The sequence below is a fragment of the Panthera onca genome, chromosome D3 (genome assembly GCF_046562875.1).
Source record: "Panthera onca isolate mPanOnc1 chromosome D3, mPanOnc1 haplotype 2, whole genome shotgun sequence".
In the NCBI taxonomy this organism is placed as follows: domain Eukaryota; kingdom Metazoa; phylum Chordata; class Mammalia; order Carnivora; family Felidae; genus Panthera; species Panthera onca.
Genome location: NC_138350.1, coordinates 12634492 through 12659515, shown reverse-complemented (window position 1 = coordinate 12659515; position 25024 = coordinate 12634492). Strand labels below are relative to the sequence as shown.

At 54.4% G+C, this 25024-nt stretch overlaps 1 protein-coding gene and 1 long non-coding RNA gene across 5 annotated transcripts in view; both read left to right on the top strand.

Annotated features, from left to right (window-relative positions):
• The first annotated feature begins 8641 nt into the window (after nucleotides 1–8641).
• LOC132665416 (uncharacterized) lies at nucleotides 8642–13828 on the top strand. The gene is made up of 2 exons (XR_009604136.3): nucleotides 8642–10364; nucleotides 10966–13828. It is a non-coding gene; the product is annotated as an uncharacterized LOC132665416 (long non-coding RNA).
• Nucleotides 13829–23688: 9860 nt separating this feature from the next.
• The window catches only part of TESC (tescalcin), a 52019-nt gene continuing 50683 nt past the window's right edge, over nucleotides 23689–25024 (top strand). Inside the window, exon 1 of one of the 4 annotated variants that reach the window (XM_078435754.2) lies at nucleotides 23689–24010. In XM_078435754.2, the coding sequence (XP_078291880.1) occupies nucleotides 23953–24010 (58 nt within the window). In that variant the 5' untranslated portion in view covers nucleotides 23689–23952. The remainder of the gene's footprint in view (nucleotides 24011–25024) is intronic. The other 3 variants (XM_078435752.2, XM_078435755.2, XM_060612410.2) reach the window with 3 other exon arrangements.

Below are 25024 nucleotides of genomic sequence, written 5' to 3'. Positions count from 1 at the left end.
CCTGAAGTGAATCATTTAAAAATGCACAGCTCAGTGGCAGTTAGTACCTTCACAAAGTTGTGCGACCGCCGCCTCTGTGTAGATGAAAACACTCTCGCCACCTCAAAGTAAAGCCCTGTACCCCATTAAGCGACCACTCCCCATTCCTCCCTCCCCCCAGCGCCCCATCTACTTCCTGCTCTATGGATTTGCCTGTTCCAAACAGTTTATGAGGATGGGATCAGGGAGTACGTGATCTTTGGCGACTGGCTTCTTTCATTTAGCAGCGTTTTCACAGGCCGTCCACTCCGTAGCATGAATCAGTGTTCCAGTCCTAAGGCCGAATGATATTCCGTTGTGTGGACGCGCCACATTTTGTTTATCCATTCGGCTATTAATGGACCTTTGGGTTGTTTCCACTTTTGGACTCTTGGGAAGAGACCTGCCATGAGCCCTGAATGCGATGTTTAGTCTGCTTATGCACCATATGGACACCTGTGCTTTAAAATTTTTTAACGTTTATTTATTTTTGAGACAGAGAGAGACAGAGCATGAACGGGGGAGGGGCAGAGAGAGAGGGAGACACAGAATCGGAAGCAGGCTCCAGGCTCTGAGCCATCAGCCCAGAGCCCGACGCGGGGCTCGAACTCCCAGATCGTGAGATCATGACCTGAGCTGAAGTCGGACGCTTAACCGACTGAGCCACCCAGGCGCCCCTGGACACCTGTGCTTTATACGTCCGGAGAGTAACGGCTTTTCATCCTCCCCAACAACCATTTGCCCTTCGGGGACAGTGTCGCCCCACTGTCGTCCCTCTCTGGGAGGTGGCACTGGGAAGAGCCTCTGTCTCCGTCTTCTAGCTGGTCCACCCCTGGTGTCTTGAGTGTCTTCATGGCACCCACCTTTGTGCCAGGAGCTCTGCCCGGAGAAGTGCCGTTTCTGTCACCTGCAACTGCTAACCCGTATATTCTAAAGAACTTTTGGGATCCCTGTTACCCGGTCTTTGCCCTGACTTGCCTCTTCTAAAAATGGGATGAAAACGGGGCGCGTGGCTGGCTCAGTCAGTGGTACATCAGACTCTGGATCCCAGGGCTGTGAGTTCAAGCCCTACCTTGGGCGTGGAGCCTACTTAAAAAAAAAAAATGAGATGAAAGAAAGTGCAGTTGTAAGACTTTCTGGGTAATGGCTACCTTTGTATGAAACTACTCCCAGGAGATTAGGAAATTTGAAAGCTAAAGGCCTCTGCTAGACCATTGTTCCTGACATTTTACAAAGAGAAATAATGAGGCCCGTGGAGGGTATAGGTGCCTTCATCTGGCGGGTGGCTCAGATCAGGTACTCAAGCCTGAGCCTTTGGACTTGACTGCGGAGGAGTTTCTATTGCCCCCAAATTGCTTCCTCTGAGGGTTTTCTTGTCCTGCAGGGACACTTGCTAATAACATCATCCCTTACTATTTGGCGTTCAAAACCTTGTTAAATTTCTCCCTTGCTAAACTGCCGTGGCAACCTCCCCGCCAGCTTCCGCAGTCTCTTATTTCCCTCACACTCACTGTGACAGAGGATGAGAAAGCATTATTTATCCCTTATTGTCTGGGAAATTTGTCCTCTTGAAGTTTGGGGAAATCTTATTCAAAACCTGCAAAGACTTTTTTAAATTTTTTAAATGTTCACTTATTTCTGAAAGAGAGAGAGATAGAAAGACAGAGCATGAGCAGGGGAGGGGCAGAGAGAGAGAGGGAGACACAGAATCCAAAGCAGGCTCCAGGCTCTGGGCTGTCAGAGCCTGACGTGGGGCTCGAACCCACAGACCGCGAGATCATGACCCGAGCCAAAGTCGGACGCCTAACTGACTGAGCCACCCAGGCGCCCCAAAACCTGCGAAGACTTTTTATAGGCAGTTGCTTTTTTCCCCTCTGGCTTTATGGAAGTGTAACTGATCTCTGGAACTTAACTCATCTTGTGTAACCGTAACCTAAAATATGATTTCTCCTCAAGCAGGGGTCGCCGACTTCTCCTGGAAAGGGCCAGAGAGTAAGTATTTTTGGCTGAAATTTCAGGCCACACGATTACTCAGGCCTGCCCTTGTAGCAGGAAAACAGCCATAGGCAATAGGTCAATGAGTGAGTGTGGCTTTGTGCCAATAAAACTTTATTGACAAAAACAGGCATGGGCTGGGGAAGGCCCACAGGCTGTAGGTTACTGACCCTACTGTACAATCTGCTTCACTATTTTCTTTAAAAAGAAGTCTAGCAGAAGCAACATCAAAAAGTTGAAAGAGGGTCAGGGCACCTGGCTGGCTTAGTCAGAAGCATGCAACTCTTGATATTGGGGTGGTGAGTTCGAGCCCCATGTTGGGTATAGACATTACTAAAAAATAAATAAACTTTTTTAAAAAGTTGAAAAGGGTAATAGAAACCCACATACCCTGCACCAAGGTTCAACATTTACTATATATTCTTTATTTCCCTTCTCTCTATACGTTTTCCCCCCTGACCCATGTGAAAGTGTCTCAGACAACCTGAGACTTCTCCCTAAATTCTTTGGTGTCTCTCTCCTAAGAACGAGGATGCTTTGCTCCCCAACCACAGTGCCGTGCATACGTAAGAAAGTTGCATCCTCAGTATAATGAGACTGGGTGTTGAGGACCAACCAGTGTTCCCACAGAATCTTACACCACTTGTGATTTCTCTGGAGCACCCTGGGGAGCACCTGGCCCCGTGGGTAGAAGTTGTTCAAGAGAAGCTGTTGAAAATCACTCACCAGGAAGTCTGTTTGCCCGAGGTGAGCCTGTGGCGTCCTGACAACAAGAGACCTGTGGTTTCAGGTAAGTCAGCACAGACTTCAGCCTGCTTCAGATTCTGTTTGCCCCTGTCTCTGCCCCTTCCTTGCTCACGCTCTCTCTCTCTCTCTCTCTTTCTCTCTCTCTCTCAAAAATCCATAAACGTTAAAAAAAATTTTTTTTTAAGAAAATAACCCATCCAAACTCAACCTAAGAAGACCCTAATTCCATTGACTGCATTGGCTCTAAGAATAATGATTTGGGCTGAGGTATAAGAAAATAATCCATCCAAGGTCGGTCTGGGGGCTGTGCTTTATTTCTGGGTCTGGTTCTCAGCAATTCCATTTGCAGACACAGAGAACCTAATGGCCTCTCTTCTTCTGAGCCTGCCCATCGTGTGAATGAGCCAGTGATGTGCTGATGCATCGAAACGTTCGCATTCTTGCCTCTTACCCCTCCTGGGCCTTAAGCATCTACCCTTCTTGGCCCAGGCTGGATGCTTGGCCGTGGGTAGGGCTCCACCAACAGCCGTTTCCAGTTACATCTTCTACGAGCCCCTGTCTTCAAATGCTTACTTAACCCAACGCCCTCCACTTCTCCCCTCCCAGGCTGGGTGGGAGGGGGGGGTTGTTTTTCTGAGCCCTGGATGACAGAGATGTTCTTCCACAAATGCAGACTTGAAAGCATTCATCTGGAGAGGTCCAGCCCGGAGTCTTGTCAGGACTGGAGATACCACGGGCTGGGGCTCATCCAAGTCCCTTGGTCAAAGCGGATACTGTTCCCGAAACCTCCAGTTTTGCACGCTTGCAACCGGCTTCTCCGTTAGTGCTTGGCGTGGGCGGCTGGGCACAGGGCCGCCGTTCTCCTCCATTTCCGCCAGTCTGTTCATCTGCCTTTAGGGCCTGGACCTCATGATGTGGAAGACACAGTCAGCAGAGGTTTAGAACCAAATGGGACTCTCCTCTCACACCCGGAATAACCTGGTTCAGTGTGGGGGTGATTTAGACTCACAGTGGCCCGAGTTGTGTGCTGCCTTGGCTGTTTAGACCACACGTGGCTCTGAGAAGCAGGGGCTCATTCACCCCAGTCTGGCTGGCATGTTTCATGCCATTGGGCCGTGAAGCCGACTTCCCTTCTGCTGGGGCAGCAGGGGCAGGGCGAGACCTCAGTGGGATGTAAAACCGTGAGCTCCCAATGTCAGCATTCACACTTATTCCCATCTGTATCCACAGCGGCTGACACTGTGGCAGGCAAATGCTTCTAGAACATTAACTGAAGTCCCTTTACCTTCCCACAACAGATACTCTGCCCCAAAAGCACAAACATCCCATACTGTCCAAGCTCACACTCCTCGGAGCCTTGATTCTGTGCCAGAATAGAGTAGAACAAGGCAACCTCTTGTATAAAAGTACCTACAGGTGTCTGTGAAATTGTGACAAAATGTCAGAGAGTGTAGTTCGGGTGAGTTAGTTGAAGTCCCAGGGGTAGACTCAGGGCATGCCTTATGACCTGTGCCAAAGCTTGACTTACTCTTGTGCACATCATCGTTTTGCTTTTCCAGGTGGGGATTAGAAGCTGCCATCCAAAGGCGTTCAGAGGACCACCTGTTGATCTCTTGGTTTCTCAGGAGGGTAACTCATGCTCTATGTCTATGGGTGTGTTATTTATCGTCGGCTAAGATTCCCTCTACGTGTGTCAGGCCTTCCACCTTCCTTTGCTTGTAGTTTTCCACTGCAATTGTTGGGGCGTTGTTTACCATCCAGCCTGGTTTCAGCCTCCTCTGGGGGCTGGGGGTGGACGTACCCCTGCACAACAGAAGGGCTGATTCCGGGTCTCAGGGGCTCAGGTTGTGACATGTGGAGCCGCCATCCCCAGGTAAGCCACAGAGCAGGGAGGCAGAGGTCTCCTAGCAGTGTTGTGCATGTGGTCATAGAGACAAACAGATGGTTCCGTGGTGAGGGCAGGCCAGGAGATCTGGGGCACCGGCTTTGTAGTTTCCTCTGGCCGTGATGGACTCTGCCACGTCACTGTCCAGGCCAGGTACATTCGGCATGAGTCACCCCCATCAGGCAGCGGCCCAAAACCATCAGCAGCACTAACCTTACCATCTCATTGGGCTCCTGGCACCCCGCGACCTGGCAAGGGAAGACTGTGCTGAGCAGGGAGCACCCAGAGAGCCAGAAAGGAGCGAGCCACCATGCAAGATGGCCCCGGTGTCCTGCCAGCTGGTCTCACACCCCAGGCTACGCCGTCCCCTCCCGGGAACCCGTGTTCCCATTTGGGAAGGAGAGAGAGGGAGACTGGGAATTTTCCATTTTCCCTCCCTGGGTGACTCAGAAGAAAACCAGATCTGTTCCCAGCTTGTTTTTAACTCCTTCTGTCATTTCTCTGGCGGAGCCTCACAGATCGAAGGCCGGGAGGACTTCGTCGGGCCCCACTCCACCCTCTGACCGTAACTTCTCCCCGCGATCTGCTTCCGGATGCCTCTGCGGGGCCACCCGCTTGCCTGGGTGTGCCATCTCTCTGTCCTCATTTCATTAAAAAAATTCTTCTTAATATTCTTATTTATTTTTGAAGGAGAGAGACAGAGTGCGAGCAGAGGAGGGGCAGAGAGAGAGGGAGACATAGAATCCGAAGCAGGCTCCAGGCTCTCAGCTGCCAGCACAGAGCCCGACAAGTGGCTCGAACCCGGGAACAGTGAGATCATGACCTGAGTCGAAGTCGGACGCTTCACCGACTGAGACACCTGGGGGCCCTCTATCCTCATTTCATTTTAGATGAAGACACTCCCACCCCTTGGTGCCCCAGTGACACATAGGGTTCAGGAGGCCCTACTGCGAGGCTTTGGCCGCTCATTGCTGCGTCTGTTTGCGTGGATTTGGAACACACCTGGGCTGTCAGCACAGAACCCAACGTGGGGCTCGAACCCGCAAACTGTGAGATCATGATCTGAGCCAAAGTCGGACGCTCAACCCACGGAGCCACCCTGAAAAAATCCTTTGAGAAGGAAAAAGGAAGAAGCCATCCATTCCATGAGATGCTCCTACACCTTTCCAGACACATAGACTCGAGTGATGGGTCATGTCTATTGTTTTCTCCTTTTGCGCGTGTCATCTTCCCAGAGGGCAGGCAGTCCTCCGAATTGTCAATAATGACGGGTAGCACGGCAAGGCCCAGACTGACAAATGTCTTCTGTAAAGGAAGGGCCGGATAGTAAATAATACAGGCTTTGCAGGCGTGGTGGTCTCTGTTGCAACTGCTCAGCTCTGCTGTGGTACGAGGGAAACAGCCAGAGACCTAAACAAACAGGCATGGCCGTGTTCCAATAAAACTTTCTTTGCAAAACCGGGGGTCAGCCATGCTTTGTCGACACCTGCAATAATGCATGCTTAGTCAGTGGGACCGCCTCTAGTCCCTTCTGTCCCCAGATTATCTTCATGTGCTTAGCACCATGCCAAGGGGGTACGAGGCACTCAGGAGATAGTTGGCGGTTGGTGAAAAGTACATCACATGAAGCCAGGGATCTAGCAGGACCCCAGGGACAGCTTACTCCATCTTGGTTGCCTGTTCCATAGCTAGTTCTCCTTCATTCTTACAAAAAGAACCCAAACTTTGTTCTGGCAGCAATGTACCTAGCTCCCCCAGTTAGATATGAACTAACTACAAGTGGTTAAAGCCAAGTATGGTTAACCCAGTTTGCCAGCGATTGGTCTGGGAGAGGGTGTGGGACTCAGCCTAACACACAATGCATCTGCACAGAGATATTGGTAAGATTTCGCTCCCTGATGAGAGGAGAAGCCTTTCCTTTCTGCCTCTCCTCCCATCCTGATCCGAATACCTATATTTTGAGAGGATGTGATGTCTGGAGCTGCTGCAGCCACATTACAGCCATGAGGGGAGAGCCCAAAGGATTGCAGAAATGCCAGCCCGGGGCCCCAACTTTGCTCAGCGTCTGTACCAACCCTGGAAATGCTCATCTCCAGCTTCTTAATAAGAGAGATAATATCTGCCTGTGATGTTTACACCAAGCAAGTATTCTTTACTTAGAGCCTTAACAGGTCCTAAATAACCGAAATAACGTATCATTCTTATTATATAAATAAATGCTCATTGGTACAAAGAGAAGGCAGCTTAATATGTTTCCTCCTACTGTGGCTACACAATCTTGAATGTCTCCCTGTTCACTTTCCAACCAAATGTGCAGAATCCCTGAGGAGAAGTTCCCTGTAGATACCAGGGAGACAGGGGCCTGAGGAGCCCCAGCTGGGGAGAGCCATCTGTCTCCTCATGTCAGTCTTAGAGAAGCCCAACTCACGTAATCCCTCTGCGTTTCGATCCAAGAACTAGCTGAACAAAGTATGGCGCGAGCCATGGGGGAGGTGGCAGAACATTCTCCCACAAGAACAGCCAGGGAAGAAAACTCCAGGGCTCTCTTCTGAGGGAACTGGAACAGGCGTGGGAATGTCCACCTCCCCATCGGGACGGCGGCCGCACCCCAAGAGCAGGAGTCCCTAATCTGACAGCCCACATTTGAAAAGTCACCAGGCGACCTTCAAAGGGACTCTTTCCTCGGACGATGAGCTGGTGGTTACGTCTCCCGGGGTTCTCCGCGGCAGGCACTCGGCCAGGTGGCCACTCACGCCCCGTGTCCCTGGCTCCTCAGTCGCCCCTGTGTGCGGCTGGTCTGCTCAGCACCCCGTCCTGCCCTGGGGCTGGTGCTTCCCACCAGGCCAGCATCTCTGCTCTGACTTTGCGTTCGCTAGGCATTCCGCGGACAGGAAGGAATCCCACGTCCCCGCAAGCCGAGGCTGGGGGAACAGCGCAGATAAGGTGGCCTCACTGTCTTCGGTCACTAGGCACCATCACCTCCCTCACCTTCCTGGAGAAAGACCCTGAGACCAGGGGCTTTGGGCGTGGCCACTTGTGGGCAGTACATAAGTATTGCCCTCATAGCCAGCCCTTGATCGTTCATAGTAAATGGGGGGCGCCTGGCTGGCTTAGTCCGTAGAGCACGCGACTTGATCTCACGATCATGAGTTCAAGCCCCGTGATGGGCTTCGAGCTTACTTCAAAACAAAACAAAACAAAAAACAAAACCACCACCTGGCCTCTCTGGGTACGTTGTGTGGACCTAACACCCTGGGTTTCAAAGTGTGGTCCCTGGACCAGCTACATCAGCATCACCTGGGAACTTGTTAGAAATACAGGCTCTGGGGTGCCTGGCTGGCTCATTCAGAAGAGTGTGCAACTCTTGATCTCAGGGTTGTGAGTTTGAGCCCCACGCTGGGTGTAGAGATTGCTTAAAAATAAAATCTTGGAAAAAAAAGAGAAGAGAAGAGAAAAAAGAAACGAAACACAGGCTCTTGGGCACCAGACCCACTGGATCAGGAACTCTGGGGCTGGAGCCCAAGATCTGTTTGCGAACAAGCCGCCCCCCAAGGGCTTGTGATGCACACTCAAGTTTGGGAACTGCTTAACAGTGAGCTCTTACGCACAAATGGTTTGAAGGCTGGGAACACTCTTTGTCAACTTGCTGTCTTGAAAGCCTTTTGTGAAAGGGGATTCGGGACCTCTGTGTTGTTTTTTTCCAATTAATATTCTATTTCTTACAAACACAAATTCAAAACACAGTTCTTCCCTAAGATTTTGTGTTGAATTTATGAATCCATTTTGTTTATAAAATTGACTGCATTTTACAATCACTTCTTTTAAAAAAAATTTAATTCCCCTTAAATACTTTAAGTGCACTCATGAATTTAATATATTTGATTTCTTCTTAAGCACTTTTCAAAACCTTCCAAGTACTTCATGAATTAAAAAAAAAAATTTTTTTTTAATTTTAGAGAGAGAAATAAAGCACAAGTCGGGGAGAAGGGCAGAGGGAGAGAGAGAGAATCCCAAGCAGGGCTCAATCCCACGACCCCGAGATCATGACCTGAGCTGGAACCAAGAGTCAGATGCTCAACTGACTTAGCCACCCAGATGGCCCTCATGAATTCTTATACATCCACTAAGTTGAACTTTTGAATGTGGCAAATCTCCGTTCTCTTCAACAGTAACATCCTCTCTGCAAACTTACAACTTTCAAATTAAGAATCTGCCTCGATACAATGTGAATGTGCTTCACGCCACCGAAACGTGCGCTTAAAAGTGGTTAAGAAGGTCAGTTTTGTGTTCATGTGTATTTCGCCACATTTAGGAAAGAAGATCTGGCCATACTGACGACTCCGTACATTTAAAATGGGAACCACAAAGCCTTCCTGTTTGAGGATGCCAAATTCTCTTCCATGTGCTAAGCACTGAAAATACAAAATATACGTAGGTTGCTTTCCATTATAAGATAGGATGAAAATAAAGACCAAGAACTATGGCTTTGCTTTAGTTTTTCATCTCCGTACTAAATAGTACAACCCGTCTGGGGAGTTAAAGTCCTAAGAAAAGCGCCGTGCGATCCCAAGCAAGCTGATGCTCCTGGGAAGTACAGAAGTCTGCAAACTGCTCTTTGGCCAGGAGGAAGGAATTGATTTTTCCAGGGACCTCAGCTGAATCTTAATTGTAGTCACTATGCCAATGGAAGATTCCGGGTCCCCTTCACTCTCCATGTGGGGCTGTGGTCTCAAAGCCTAGATTCCCTGGGTCCGATGGCAGACACCCTAATTGACCCCCCCCCCTTGAATCTCCAGCCCCCGTTTTTTCTTCAGAGCTGCCGAACTGTGCCGTCTGCACGGCTTTCCTCCTGCACTGAATTCTTCGCACCTGCCAGGGTCACGACTCCTGCTGAGAACTTTCATCGCACCCTGCTGATGCTGCACCCTGGGGCCCTGATGATTGCGCACCCCAGGCTCCTCCTGGCTCTTACTCCTGTAGATTTCCAGAGAAGGAAGTGCGTGGTGGGAGTCAGGGACAGCAGAGAAGGATTTTCCAGAAAGGAGAACTGACAACCGGTCTTTGGAGAACGAGCCTCCAAGAGAAGGAAAGCTCGAGAGGTGAGGGGAACTCATTCGAGTCTGATAAGTGAAACAGCAGCTGGCCACACGGTTTCGTGGCCCACACCTCGTGAGCAGCCTTCGTCCCTGCTGAGCCCCCCTCTTCCATCGTCTGGTGGTAGCACGGGACTGGTAAGGCTCGAATGCGCAGAGCAAGGGCTCAGTGAGCCGGCCAGCCTGGAGGGGGCTGGGGAAGGGGCTGCTCCCCTCCCCTTGGGTCCTGTCACTCTGCTCTATGCCCGACTCCCTCCTGCCGCCAGCAAGAGGCACTGGCCTTTGCCGTGAATTCTACCCCGTGAGGTGCTCCATCACAAACATGGCAAAATGTGGGAAACGCCTAGATAAAGTCTCCAGATGGTGTTTCACCACGCAAAGTGAGCTAGTACGTAACGCCCCAGGGAGGGAGGGGGGTGGTGAGGGGAGGCAGCTGGAGAAGCAGCCTTGCTCCGATCCTCCTGGGCACCTGCTCCCTGGCGAGGACATCAGCAGAACCTTCGTGTCCATCGAGGGAGGTATTTACGCACACAATCGACCGATGCGAGTCGCCCGGGATCGGTGCCCAGGGCTCTAGGGACGTGCGGAGGAAGACGGGAACGTTCCAACCTTGGCGCATCTTGGAGGTCAGTTGGTCTTGCGGGAGGGTGGGGGTGGGGGGTGTCTGCTCTATCCAGGACGCCGAAGAGGGCGCCCCCCCTTTCAAAGTCCTCATGCTCCTCTGCAGAGTGGATGCTTTTATTATATGCTCCATTCTATAGATGGAGAAACTGAGGCTCAGTGAGGGGCACTGAGTTGCCCAAGGTCTCAAGGGAAAAGAAACAGACGGTGGAGAGGGATGGTTCCCTCAGGTTCGGAGAGATGGGGAGTCCCCCCACCCCACCCCACCCCCACACACTAGACTTGGTTCTGATTCCTCCTCATGCCCTAGGGGGCAACAGCACTTCATAATTGTGTGCTTCTGGCGGCAGAGACCCAGGTTCAAATTCGACTTCTGATACTAATTGAGCAAGTGTGGGCAAGTCGTTTAACCTGCAGGCCGGGGTCTCTGTTTCCTGTGGGTGAACAGAGAGAACAGTCCCTCCTCCGAAAGCACTTTCTCGTTCACCCCAGGAGCAACACGGGCCCTCAGAGAGCTCCCCTGTGCCACCCCAAGCACGCTGTGTGTGTCTGTGCCGTGTTTTGGTTCCTGTCGCCTGCACAACAGCCCGTGTCCTGGTTTCACAGATGCAGACATGGAGGCAAAGAGCAGCAAAGTGGCTTCTCGAGATCACCTGACCCGTGAGGGGTGGGGTCCGGATTTGAACCCGGGTCCTCCGGCCCGACCAGAACTGCCTCCGACATCCCTCAAAGCTCACTTAGCACCCAGCACCGTACACGACCCACTCCCTGGGTAGCTGCTGGTACTGATGAGGTCTGGTTCCAGGAGGGCTGCATGGAAGTGGAAGCCAGCCTTCCGGATAGAGGAACAGTATTTACAAGGTTCGCCGGGGAGGGAGCAGGTGCCCCAGCTTCCAGATTCTCTGAACATCCTGCATAAAAGAAGCAAGTGCTTAAGCCGGTGGCACACTACAAGTTTCTAAGTTATTTATAAAGAGCCTGAAGTCTAGAAACTTCTAACAGGCGGAGGTGTGTTCTCCAGACTAAGAATAGCTGACGGGAGAGGCTTTCTGGTGACATCAGAGCACAGCAGCAGCTTGGGGGCGGGGCCGTGGTTTCCTCCAGCTTTGCAACATCTGCCCAGGAGGGCTCCACCGTCCCTCCAGAGAGGGCCTGATGAAGGGACAGGAAGGGGTCTGGTGATCCCGGGACAAGCGGGGTTTCCATCGGTCTGCGAGTTCCTTTTCTTTTTTTAAAATTTTTAATGTTTATTTATTAGAGAGACAGAGGGAATGAGTGGGGGAGGGGCAGAGAGAGAGAGAGAGGGAGACACAGAATCCGAAGCAGGCTCTGGGCTCCAAGCTGTCAGCTCAGAGCCCGACGCAGGACTTGAACCCACAAACCGTGAGATCATGACCTGAGCCGAAGTCAGACACTTAACCCACTGAGCCACCCAGGCGCCCCAGTCTGCGGGTTCCTAATGTGTCACTTCTCCCCTTCCTCACCGTCCTGCTGTTTGACCACCCTGCTGTTGGAGCAGAAGTCAGCAGGGGAGGGCACAGGCCAGGTCCTGGGATTTGGAACATAGGTGCCATCATCCTGCTCACCCCTGCCTCTCCATCCCTCAGTGGGGGGGGCTTCTAACGGGAGCAGACCCCGGTCCCCCACCCCTGCCCACCACACCAGACACTTCTCAATGCACACTGAGTTTGGAACTTGCTCAGAGCGCCAGCAGGGTGACCCCTGACTTTTTCTGAAGTCAAAATAAATTCTGGGGCTAGAGTACAGAGATGAAGTCCTCCCAAGGCTAAATTGTGGTGCCCCCCCCCCCCCCCACCGCCAGGAGCTGTGAGCTCCTAGTGGAGGTTTTGGAGGAGTTGGGAGGGCTAGGGGGAGAGAAAGGAGAAGGGAACAGTTTAAACAAAACTCAAAACACTGTTTCAAATGATGTCTTGCTGTTTTCAGGCTCTGCCCGTTTGAGTTGATTTGTTATCCGCAAAGCTCTGCGCACCATACTTGATGGCCCCTGGGGGATTTTCGAGGATATTGGGGCTGCACGTGACGATTCTGACCTTGTACCCTGGCTCCACACAATCTAGCCCCCAAACCTCAATTTCCCCCTTTCACCGGTGTGGTTCTGCCTTCAAACATTCAGTTGGGGCTACATAAATCATCTTTTTTGTTTAATATGAATTGTTTTAAGTTTATTCATTTATTTTTGACACACACACACACACACACACACACGACACAAATGGGGGAGGGACAGAGAGAGAGGGAGAGAGAGAATCCCCAGCAGGTTCCCACCATCAGCACAGAGCCGGATGTGGGGCTCAAATTCAAACCGTGAGATCACGACCTGAGCCGAAATCAAGAGTTAGTTATGACCTTAACCGACCGAGCCACCCGGGTGCCCCAACAAATCATCTTTAAAACTCGTGACACCTGACTTTCAGAGAGCCCAAAGCCTTCGCCTACACATTTTGCCTTCAAGGAAGGATAAAGGCAGATTTTCTTTCTTTCGTTTCTTTCTTCTTCTTCTTCATTTTTTTTTTTAACAAAGGCACACTGAAGCCAGAGAAGAGAAGCTACTTACCCAAGGTCGCACTGACAGCCTCCCCCAGATTACTCACGCTCCCTTTACCAGGATTGTCCCTACCGCCCGAGGACCCACATGTACCCTGAGTGGAAAGACAGGAGGCCACCTGTGGGGCGTCCCTGGTGCTCTGGCCACGCGCCCTCCAGGCTGATATGCCACTGGAGTCTCTGGGACACGGGGTTAATGAGCCACATCTTTCAGCACAGCTGGCGAGCAGCTGGTCCAAGGTCACACTACCAGAACTCACCAAGAGAATACTGATACGTGTGCACCCGTGCTACCAGGTGGCGGAGGAATGCCACCGCCACGTTGACGCGATTTGTGACTCCCCACCCTGGCGGCCTCTTCAAAGCCACCAACCCCGGAGCCCCCCCCCCCAGAGTTTCCGATTCCTTGCGCCCAGGACGCAGCCTGCCCCTGTTTGCTTTAGGAGCGCCCCAGGCGAGCCTAACTTGCAGCTTGGGGTGGAGACAGCGTTTCTCAAACTCTCCTGTGTATTGGAATCATCTGGGAGGTTAAACTGCGGCCCTCTCCCACCCCAGCCTGATTTAATTGGGGCCGGGGGTGTGGCCTGGGCATTAGGGTCTTGAAATGCTCCCCCAGGTGATTCAAACGTGTGGCCCGGTTGGAGAACACGGTTCTGGTTCGTTCTGCATCCGGACTCTTGGCCCCACCCCTGATCCCCTACAGACAGGGCTGCCCTGCCCTTGCAGAGTCCTCCCAAAAGAGACTTCGGTCCCGTGTTGCTGCTCATATATAGATAAGCGTCTCCAGAAAACTCTGTTCTCGGCTTCTGAATGTCAAGAAGAAGTCAATCCGAAGCAGTAAGTCTTCTGGCTGCCCCTCCCTGAACAGGAAGTAAACACTCAGCATGAGTGGCATGAAAACGTGCCCCATTCTACTGTGCTTTGTGGGCAGAGACAGAGGGAAGGGGGCCTTTGCTGTAAGCCAACCGCCAGGCCTCACCACTCATCTCTGCGGGGGGGGGGGGGGGGGGGGGGGGGGGAGGTCCTGGTTCATCAGCCCTCAAGTGCACACTGCAGGATCTGAGCGCACCAAGGGCTGTCTCCCTTGTGCCCTTGAATCGTGCCCTGGCCTGACTGAGGTCCCCAGGGAGGGATGCCTCCTTCTGGATGCCCCCGCTCCCGGGACCCTTCCCAACACGCACACTCCGTTCCTGTTGACCTGCAAGCCCACGGGGACCCACCGCAGTGCTCGATTCGTTGCTGTCTGCACCAGCCTCCCTCTCCCCGGAAATCCACAGGCCCTCTCTTCACCCTGTAGCATTTGGTCTCTGGGCTTGGGGCCCAGGCTTGACAAGATCCAGGAGGCATGGCCTCTTTGGCCCTTCCTATCTTACTCCCTCCTTCTGTGGGGCTTAGCCTGGCCCCAGGGGATGAGCCTCCTCATCACAAGCTGCACACAGCTTCTTCCCTCTGCACACTCCCCCCAGTGCACACGTGCCAGCTGGTGCAGGGAGCCTGCCCTCTGCCAGTCCCCACCTAGAGGCAGCCAGGACAGGCAGCTGGTTGGCCCCGGGCTAGCCCAGAGACCTGCCCGAGGCTGAGCACCCTCCATGCGCCAGCATGGTGTGAGCACTTCATGTGAAGTCTCAGGTACCCATTTCACAGATGGGGACCAACGATTCCCCAGGCAAGTCGTGGCCTGAGGCCGAAAACAAGATTTGAACCATATCTCCAACCGCACCCCAACCTCTGCAGCAGAGGCTCCCAAATTTGAGAGTACATAAAAATCAGCCCAGTAGGTCCCAGGAGCCTGCACCTCTGTACAAGAATGCAGGAGACCCTGACATAAATGGCCCGGGGACCAGCCCTCCCCTCACCCTGCTCTGAGTCTCAGGGCCTCTTCTGGGCCCAGCCAGGGTTGTCCTTGCTGCATGATCTTGACCTCTCTGAGCTTCCTGTCCTGGGAAAATGAGAGCACTGAGCTAACCAATTGCAGGGAGCTTTTTCAGTTCTGCTTCGAGCCCTCCAGCTTGGCTCCCATCCAGCGTGACGGAGGGAAGAGAGAGGGGGCTCTCTTTCGGGCTTTCTCCCGGCAGGCCCCTCTGCCAGGTCAAAACGCTGACCCCTGCCCAGGATTTGCACCTGCCTCCACACCCAGTGGGACTGAGAAGCCTCCAGGCCACGTCCCTTCCCCACCCACCCACCCCCTGGAGTCTCAGGCACAGAGGAAGCCTCCCCAGCCTAAAGGACCTCCTGCCTTTCCCTCACACTCACATCCTTCCTTTTCATGAGGCAGGAGAGCCGGATCTGGTTCCCATCTCTGCTCTCCGCAGCCAGCCCCAGGAGAGGTCTAAGAGACAGCCCAGAGTGGACATCTGGGAAGGGCGCCCGGTCAGCTGGAGCAGGCCCTGAGCTCTGCTGAGTCAACACGGGGAGCGGGAGGCCCTGGGCCCACCTCCTACCCCCACCTCCGCGCCCGCCTGCGCCCTCGGCCGCCAGCTGCCCTAATGGTAGGTGCCTGCTGCGTCCTCTCCCAAGTAAGCCCCAAATTATCGACTGCGCCGATTCCGAACCCCAACGTGTATTTATCATCCTGCCTTCCAGGCGCTCAGCTGGGGTCTTGCTTGAACACGCAGCAGCCAGCCGTCCTGGAGGGAAGGGGAGGAGGGAGGGAGAGAGGGCGGTGGGAGGTGGCGAGGTGCTAAGACTGAGCGGGTGGCAGGATCCCAGCCCGTGTCCTGCCCTGCCGGTCAGCTCATGGTCCCCGAGATGGCTGCCCTGCCACCTACCAGCACACTGGAGGTGGGGACCTGCCCGAGGGCCAGGCAGCCGAGGGGACAGTCAGTCTTGGTAGAAGGTGTACCAGAGCCCAGTTTTCTTCACCATCTGTACCTGTTTGCAGCCACAGAGGTGGGCTTTTGGGAAGGGTCTCTCTCCCTGCACCCGAATGTGGAGTCTGTTCCCACAGGGGCCCGGGGACAGTGAGGATGTGAGAAGCCAGTGTCTCAGTCCCCAGCGCAGTCTTGGGCCCCCAACCCACACACCTTTCCTGAAAGGATTTGGGGAAGTGCCCGAAGGGGTCTCGTGGGAGCACAGTCATGTCTGCATCCTGCCCCAGACATTTGGGGACGGTGCAAGGCTTCGTGTGTGGTCCCCAGGTGACCTGCATCAGAAACAGCTGGGGCCCTCGTTAAAAATGCAGATTCCTGGGCCACGCCCTTTATATAACGCTGAGGCACAAAACCATTTAAGAACCACCCATGTGGTGGCCAAGAGCTTGGACTCTCCAAGCCCTGAGTTCCTCGTGCTTATAATGGGGACGGAGAGGAGTGAGGAATGCAGATCCCACGTGTTGTCATAGGATCCAGAGGTAAATACAATAAAGGGCTTAGCCCTCGGTGAAGGGCAAGGCCTGGGTCGTTACTCAGTAGCGCAGTGAAATTATGGCCAACTGATTCAGCAGAGGGAAGAAGTGGATTTTCCATTTTCTTCCCTCTTTTGCCAGCTCTGTCACCCCGCTGGCAGGTCACAGAAGAGTCTCAGTGGAGACCCCAGTAAGACGTGTCACTGGTTCATGGGCCAGGGTCTCGGACCCACCGGGGCCTCGCTTACAGAGCACGTGAACTTGAGCATGCGATTTGAGCCCTATGAGCCTCAGTTTCCACATCTACAAAATGGGAATGCTAGATTGCCAAACCCCCCGTCATTCGGCTGCAGTGGCTGAGTGAGATTCTTTAAGGAAAGCCATGCCGTTACTCAAGTGTTCCTCAATGGATGGATGAAGAGAGAAAATGCGGTACACCCGCACAACGCTGTATTCCCCGGCAACTAAAAGGAGTGCCATGCTGCCCCCTGCCACAAAGCGATGACCCTTGAAACCATCCCGCTAAGTGAAAGAAGCCAGACACAGAAGGTCACATATTACAGACTCCACTTACATGAAATGTCCAGAAGAGGCAAATCCATAGAGACGGGAGAGTAATTGGTGGTTGTCAGGGATCAGAGAGAATGGGTGACCGAGGGGTGATAGGTTAAGGGTGTGGGGTTTCTTTGGGGGACGGCGCAAATGTTCTAAAATTGATTATGGCGATGGTTGCCCAACTCTTTGGAGATACCGAAAACCTCTGAATTGTATGCTCTAAACGGGGAGCTGTCTGGTATGTGGATGACATCTCGATATAGCCAGTACCGAAAATAAAAGGCCACCGGTATCAGAATCACCTGGAGTTCTCATTTCACATGCATTCCTCGGCCTGCTGAGTCTGGACCGTGCAGGGGGCCCAGGAATCTGAATTTCAGCAAGAACACCAGGTGATGTGCATACACACAGAATCTAAGGAGCCACCCCCCTGGGAAGACAGTCTGGTCAAGGCTGGTTCCCTCGGCACTGGGGTATTTGCAGGTGCAAACCCACGCTCCGGTAATTTCCTAAGGCTGTTGTAACAGATGACCCCAAACTTGACGGCTGGCAGCAACACGAATGTCTTGACCCACAGTTCTGGAGGTCAGAAGTCGGGAACGGGCCTCACTGGGCTGCCATTGCCGTCAGCAGGGCTGTGTTCCTTTCTGGAGCCTCTGGGGAAGGATCCGTTTCCTTGCATTTTCCAGCTTCCGGAGGCCGCCTGCACCCCTCTGCTTGCGGACCCTTCCTCCGATCCAAAGCTAGCGATGCCTAGTGGACGTCACTCTTGACCCTGACCCCCTCCTGGCTTCCTCTTTCACGTGCAAAGACCTCTGTGATTCTGTTGGGCCCACCCGCATGGTCCAGGATAACCTCCCCGTCTCCGGGTCGGCTGGCGTGCTCACAGGTTCCAGGGATAAGAACGTGGACGCCTTTGGGGGCCGTGATTCTGCCTTCCATACAGTCCTGCTGCTCAGTGTGTAGGATGCCTCTCCACACAGCACAGATCCTGAGTAAATCAAAGCAGTGCCATTTGGAGCCCCCACGGGGTGGCTGCATTCGGGTCTGAGAAGCAGTCCTACCAGACCCTCCCACACACTGATGATGACTCTCTCTGCAAAGCCTGCCGCGCCGCTCGATGTGAATCGATGGCGACAGCGAAGTTAAAATAGATTCTGGGCCCCTGCCACCTCTTTCTGCTTCTCCGGTGAGCCTGTTTCTCGGACAACAGGGCCGTTTGACGCCCATCCAGGGACAGGCTTCCATCTGCCCCCTGCAAACTCCGGCAATAGGTCACTATTTATAATTATATAAATGAGAGAAGGCCGCCCTCCCCAAAGAGCCCCTGTCTCCTATTTTTAGGCAGCTGGCCCTCCCTCCCATGGAGCTGCGTCCCTCTGTGGTCCGGGCAGTGGGCTCCAGCTACGGGTTAGGTTGGAGATGCTGGGGGCAGCCCGGGAGGGTGGGGGGCGTGAAGGATCCGGGGAACTTGGCCACCCAGAAGGATCCTTATCCCAGGCAGTCGAGAGGACATGATTTTCCAGCTTGGGGGGGGGGGGGGAGTCTCGGAGATGAAGAGAGGGAGCAATGCTTGCAAAATGCTCTTCGAGACTGCAAATGATTTAACAAGTGGAGGTAAGACCAAAGTTCGAGCGCGAGTTCCGTTTAATTGTCTCACGGGGTATTGCAGGGAGGAGAGCGATGGAGAGACAGGAGAGTCAGCCTGGCTACAAGGTCCTGCTCTTGTCCCCCAAGAAAGGGAATGGCCAGGTGTGGAGGCCTTGTTCCGTGTCAGCCGTTCCCCTTGCTGAGTCCTCTTGAGAAAGATGGGGCTGTGGACCCCTTCTACCGATGAGGACATCAAGGTTCAGAGGGTAAAGCAGGCAACCCTTGGGGCACATAACCAGGAATGCCAGAGCCGTTGCGGGGGATCCGATGCCTGTCTGCTAGAACACGCTGTCGCCCAAGGTTCACCTAAAAGATCAGGGTGCCTCGGGCAAGAAAGGATTGTTTAAAAGATAACCAAAAGGGCAACTTTAATTCAAATGACAGATTGGGGGTGGGGGCGCCTGAGTGGCTCAGTTGATTGAGCCTCAGACTTCAGTTCAGGTCATGATCTCATGGTTCATGGGTTTGAGCCCCGCATCGGGCTCTGCCCTGACAGCTGGGAGCCTGGACCCTGCTTGGGATTCTGTGTCTCCCTCCCTCTCTGCCCCTCCCCTGCTTGCACTCCGTCTCATTCTCTATCTCAAAAATAAATAAACATAAGAAAAAAAGGGCAGATTGGGGATGATTCTTCTCTGATTCCATTCATGAGACCAGCAGGAGCCTTAATGAGCTTAAGAGAAAAACTGCCCGTGTTAGAGACTAGACGTGGGTGTGGGCACCTGCAGGGATCCCCTCCCTTCCCGCCTCAACATATTTTATGGGAGCATCACTAATCCTTACTTGTTTGAAGTGGTTTAGATGTGCTCTTCTCTAAGTCCGAGGCTAAGCCAGGTGGCACTTGTATTCCATGTAAATTTTTTAGAGCAGGGGCCTGAAGATCAAGGCATTTTGTTTGCTCCCAGAACATTGTGGAGCCTTGGGAGAACCCCTAAGTGATTAGAGGGAAAAGGAATCGACACAGATGAATGATAGGAACTGCCATTTATCCAGCTTCACACCTGCATTCTGATTCTGGTTTACCATACATTCTGAATACCTTGGTTTTCCCATCAATAAAATGGGCATGTGTTAGGTGCCCCTCCTCCAGACTCCCACAGCAGCTGGTATCCATTAGCTGTACTGGGATGGTCTGTTTATACCTCTTTCCTTCCTGACTCCGGGATCCTCCAAGGTCAGGAACTGGCTCCTTTACTGTAGTATTTAAGGAGCACCTGGGTGGCTCAGTCGGTTAAGCGTCTGACTCTTGGTTTCGGCTCAGATCATGATCCCACAGTTCTTGGGTTCGAGTCCTCGTGTTGGACTCCATAGCTGGCAGCACAGAGCCTGCTTGTGATTCTCTCTCTCTCTCTCTCTCTCTCTCCCTCTCTCTCTGCCCCTCTCCACTTGAGCTGTGTCTGTCTCTCTCAAAATAAATAAACTTAAAAAAAAAAATTCCTGGCACTCAAAGCAGATGAACGAGGGCCCCTGGCTGGCTCAGCCAGAATAGCGTGCGACTCTTGATCTCAGGGTCCTGGCTTCCAGCCTCATGTTGGGCGTAGAGATTACTAAATAAATAAACTTAAAAAAAATAACGAATGAACCTATGAATAATGGTCTACCATGTGGTGGTGCTGCAGTGGGCTCAGACCGGCTTGCAAGATGGAATTGTCAGACGTTCAGGAATTTTGCAAGCCCCTTGTCAAACTATTGGTAGCTTGAAATTGATGGAATATTTACACCACGGATATGGGCAAATGCTACAAAGTAGGGCGTCCCCAGCTTTACCTGCATACCACTAGATAGCGCTTCCCCCGTCAGGCACTGTTTTAAGCCCTTTCAAATACCCACGTTTCCCCCTCACTCCACCCGGAGGAAGGCACCATTATTATTGCCATTTTACAGATGGGGAAACTGAGGCCCAGGGAGGGGAAGTCACTTGCGCACATATGGTCTGGGAGCCTTCCCTAACGGGAAGGTGGGAGAGCCGCAGGAATATCATCCTTGAAGTCTCTGGGCACCGCTGTCCTTTGTGGACTCACGGTTCCCAGCCATTCTAATCTCGGCCACCCGTTTTAATCAGCTCCTCGGGGAGAAGAGAGGCAGTTGCCTGGTGACCGAAGTGTTTTCCAGCCCCCGGAAGGGCACGCCGTGTAAAGCGAACCTAAAGATCCCCACACGGGGTGCCCCTTTTGCAGGGCTCCAGATGCAATCAGCCGAGCCAGACCCCACGCGAGGCTCCAGACCTCCTTCCTGCTCTGACGCCACCAGAGCCACTGCTAGGATGGAATTAAAGCCGTGACGCCCTAGAACAGGCAGCAGCAGGCTTCGTGTGGGGGAGAGCCCATGCTGCGTTCGTGCATCACCGCCAGAGCAGGGGGGCAAGGCCCAGGCCCCCCACACCTCACAGATACAGCTGTCCACCCAGTGTGTGCCTCCGGCCTGCCCATTTGGGCTCGCAGCTGGGGCTAGTCCTGGATTCCCCGAAGCTCGGCTTAAGGGATGACAAGAGTCTTTCCAGGAACCATTCTGGCTTGAACATTCCGGATCTTTCCTGGCCTAAGTCAGCCCGTGCTTGACCCCTCTGCCTTGTCACCTCCTGTGTGTCTGTCTGCCCATTCCTCCAGGAGTTCCTTAGGAGCCAAAGGGTGACTCCTGATTGTTCCTGGTTTGTGGCCCCAGGACCCAGCCAGGGGTTGCAACACGTCAGGGTTTCAATAAATGTGAAATGGATGAATGAACGAACACTTGGCCTTGGCCTCTCCACCTTCCTGCTGCCACAAGGAACTCCTGAGTATCTCCCCAAGGCTTGCAGTCAGGAATAAATACCCCCCCCCCCCCGGTCATCACGTCCCAGGCCCCCCCTCCTCCAGCTCCCTGCTGGCTCCTGAAGGTGGCTTGTTGGCAACAGACCCAGGAGGGCGGAGGGAGGCCTTGAGGAGGCCTCTCAGAGGAGGTGATGTTTACACTGAGATCTGAAGAGGAAGCCCCAGCTGTAGGAAGAGGGAGGGGAAGGGACAAGTGCCAGGACTCATCTAGGAGCTGACAGGAGCCAGTGGGGCTTGGGGTGACCGTGTAGACAGGTCATAGAGTGAAGACAGACATCCCACACGCTGGGGCCTCTTGGTATCACTGAGGGGCAGAGCAGAGCCATGCCCCCCCCCCCCCCTGACTGCCCCAGAGCTTTCTTCCCCACCCACCTGCACTGTCTCTAGCTCTGGGAGCAGCTATGCCGAGGGGGCGGAGGTGCGGTCCTGAAAATGCTATTTTCTGTGTCTTCAGCAGAAAGCCCCATCATTTAACCCTTGGATAATTTAATATAATAAAATTCCAGGAACTGGTATTTTACTTTATTCCAAACTTTGTTTACTTATTTTAAAAAATTTTTAATGTTTATTTATTTTTGAGAGAGAGACAGAGCGTGAGCAGGGGAGGGACAGAGAGAGAGAGGGAGACACAGAATCCGAAGCAGGCTCCAGGCTCTGAGCTGTCAGCACAGAGCCCAACGCAGGGCTCCAGGGCTCGAACGTACAAATCATAAGATCATGACCTGAGCCGAAGTAGGACGCTTCGCTGCTTAACCAACTGAACCACCAGGTGCCCCTAAAGTTTATTTATTTATGTTGAGAGAGAGAGAAAGAGGGAGAGCAGGGGAGGGGCAGAGAGAGAAGGAGACACAAAATCCCAAGCAGGCTCTGTGCTACCAGCACAGAGCCTGAGGATGTGAGGCTCAGACTCACGAACCATGAGATCATGACCTGAGCCGGAATCAGGAGTCCAGTGCTCAATCGACTGAGCCACCCAGGTGCCCCAGGAACAGGTACTTTTTTTTTTTTTTTTTTTTTAGGAACGGGTATTTTAAATGAGAATAAAATTGTGTCCCGCAATTGTGGGTAATTCCGAAGGGGCCCTAGAACCCCTTTCCTGGTCCTGAGGCCAATCTGGATTTCTAGATTCCTTCTTGCCTTGAAATGCAAACTCTGGGTCCCGTTAACTCCGACCAGCTGATGCCCCACAGCCAACACTCCCCCAGCTTGGCTATCTCGGCACTGCCCAAGAGTGCTTTGGAAACGCAGATTCCAGGTAACGGGCATCTGGATCTTCACCTAGGAGGGGGGTCCCTTTCCTTCTTTCCGCAGCTCTGGCTGGTTGCAGGACACTGCCCCCTCCCCCCACCCCAGGGCTGTGACTCTCACTTTGGACCTGTGATCGGGAGGAATGGGCAGTGCCCTCCCCAGTGCCCTGTGAAGCTGCTGTAGGTGGGCCCATCTAGGTGTTTGTGAGCACCTACACTGTCACAGAGCCTGGCATCCGGGACATACACCAAGTACGTGCTGAACATTGACGGCCACATCACCAAGCACTGTGGAGCGCAATGGCCTGGCCTTGAGACCTAGAAGATGCTGACTTTGAATTTCTGCCCTGGCTGTGTGGCCTTTCTGAGAATCGGTTCCTCCCTTGTAAGATGGACGTGATTCCACAGCAACTGCCTTGTGCTTCGTCCCATGCCAGGCCCTTCTGATAGACCTGTCATTGACTGTCATCTCCCCATTTTAACTAGAAGGAATCAGGGTCAAACAGGTGGCAGGACTAGCCCAGGTCATCCAGGCTGACCACAGCATCCAATTCCTTAAACCAATTTAAAGCAAAACTTCTCCCAGGAGGCTCAGGGACCACCCTCATTACATTCTCTCTGGCATTTTGGAAATGCAGCCTCCCGGGCCTGCCTCAATCAGAATGGTGGGGGAAGGGGGAGTCCCCTGCCCCTCAAGTTTGAGAACCCCACCCCCCACCCCGGGCTCCTGGGCTGTGTTACTAGGATGGGCCGCTCTGGCCTGGGGTTTGTCCCCTTCATCAAGGTGCTGGGGGAGGGGCCAAGGACTTTTCCTGGAACAAAGTCAAGCCAAGCACCCGGTGTGCATTTAAGTGGGATTACTATTATTATGTTACCTTCACTGCTGTTCGCCATCGAGCTAGTTAACCCTGGCTGTGTTTCTTCACTGTCCCAGGTGAGTTTCCCTCCTGAGATCTGGGAGGGTGTGGTGGAAGCGGGGTGGGGGTGAACACGGAACCTCCCAGGGGGCTGCTCCCGCCCACCTACACCCCAACTCTGTTCACACCTGCCTCTTTCCAAAGCCGGCGGCGCTGCGGAGGTGGTGCCGAGCCGCGAGGAGCCCGGCCGCTGCGTGGGGGACGGGGGAACCTTAGCCGGTGGGCTCCTAGGCCCTGCACCCCCTTCCACCCCTCCCCACCGTTTCTTGCCGGGGGCAGGGCGCTCGCCCTCCTCCCCGCGGCGCTCGAAGCCGGCGCGCGCTAGGACCGCGGCGCGCCGCCCTCCGCCGCTATAAGAGGCCGCGCTCGCGCCCCACGCGGAACCCGCGGCTCAGAACCGTCCCCGGTGTCCCGACCCGCGCCGGACCCGAGGCCGGACCCAACGCGGCGCAGCCGACGCCAGCCCGGGGCCTGCGAGGGACGCGCGCCCCGGGGTCCCCGCCGCGGGCACCATGGGCGCTGCCCACTCCGCGTCCGAGGAGGTGCGGGAGCTCGTGGGCAAGACCGGCTGTGAGTATCCGCGGGGACGCGGGCGGGGACCGGCGGCCGGCCGGCCGGCTGGCGCGGGGCTCCCAGCCCACTGCCGCCCGGCCGGCTCCGCGCCGCCGCGCTGTGTGACCTTGGGCCGGCAGCTGGCCCTCTCTGCGCCTCAGTCTCCCCCTCCTGCAAATGGGTCCCCGCCGGCCACTTTGCAGGCTGCGGCGAGGAGCTCCGCGGCGATGCTGAGTAAGTGCCGCGGCCGCTCAGCCTCGGCGCCCTCGGGGTTGGCAGGGAGCCCCCGGGGCCTGGGGACTGCGGACCCGGGAGGGAGCAGGGCTGGGCGGGCGTCCCGGCCGGGAGGGTTGAGCGCCCGGGCCGCCCAGCCGGTGTGCGCGCTCCGCACCTGAAAGTCGTTCGGGTTCGCGAGGCGCAGGGGCCGGAAAGTTTTGAAGTCGACGGGACCTGGGTGGCAGCCGGGCGTTCTCCGGCCGTGTGACCTCGGGCGGGTGAGCGCCTCCCCCTGCGCCTTTGTCCTCCCGTCTGTAAAGTGGGTTCAGGCGGGCCCACCTCTCCGCGTAGCTGGCAGAGCCCGGGGAGCCCTGGGCTGGAGCCCGGCGACCTTCCTCAAGCTCGCCCGGGCTCCTGGGACCCGCAGAGGCTGCGCGCCCCGCATCCGGCCCGAGGCTGGGCGCACGGAGCGGTCTGGCCGCGGGGGGCCCCCGAGCTGACCGCAGGGAAGTGACGGCGGAAGCGTTTGTCCGCCCCAGTCCGGCCCAGCTGGGAACTTGACCCTGGGCTCTGACCTCGGGGTGCCGGGTTCTGCCACCCGCCGTGAAGGGGGGCGTAGACTGAAGACCGAGGGAGGCCGGGTCCCCAGTGCGAGGGGGCGCGCTGGACAGGGCGATGTGAATCCTGCCGACACCGCTTTCTGGCTGTGTGACCTTGGGCTAGTCACTTCCTCTCTCTGTTTCCTTCTCTCTAGAACGAGAGTTCTGCTAGTACCTGCTAGATGCCCAAGATATGGGAGCTGCAGTGTTATTTCAA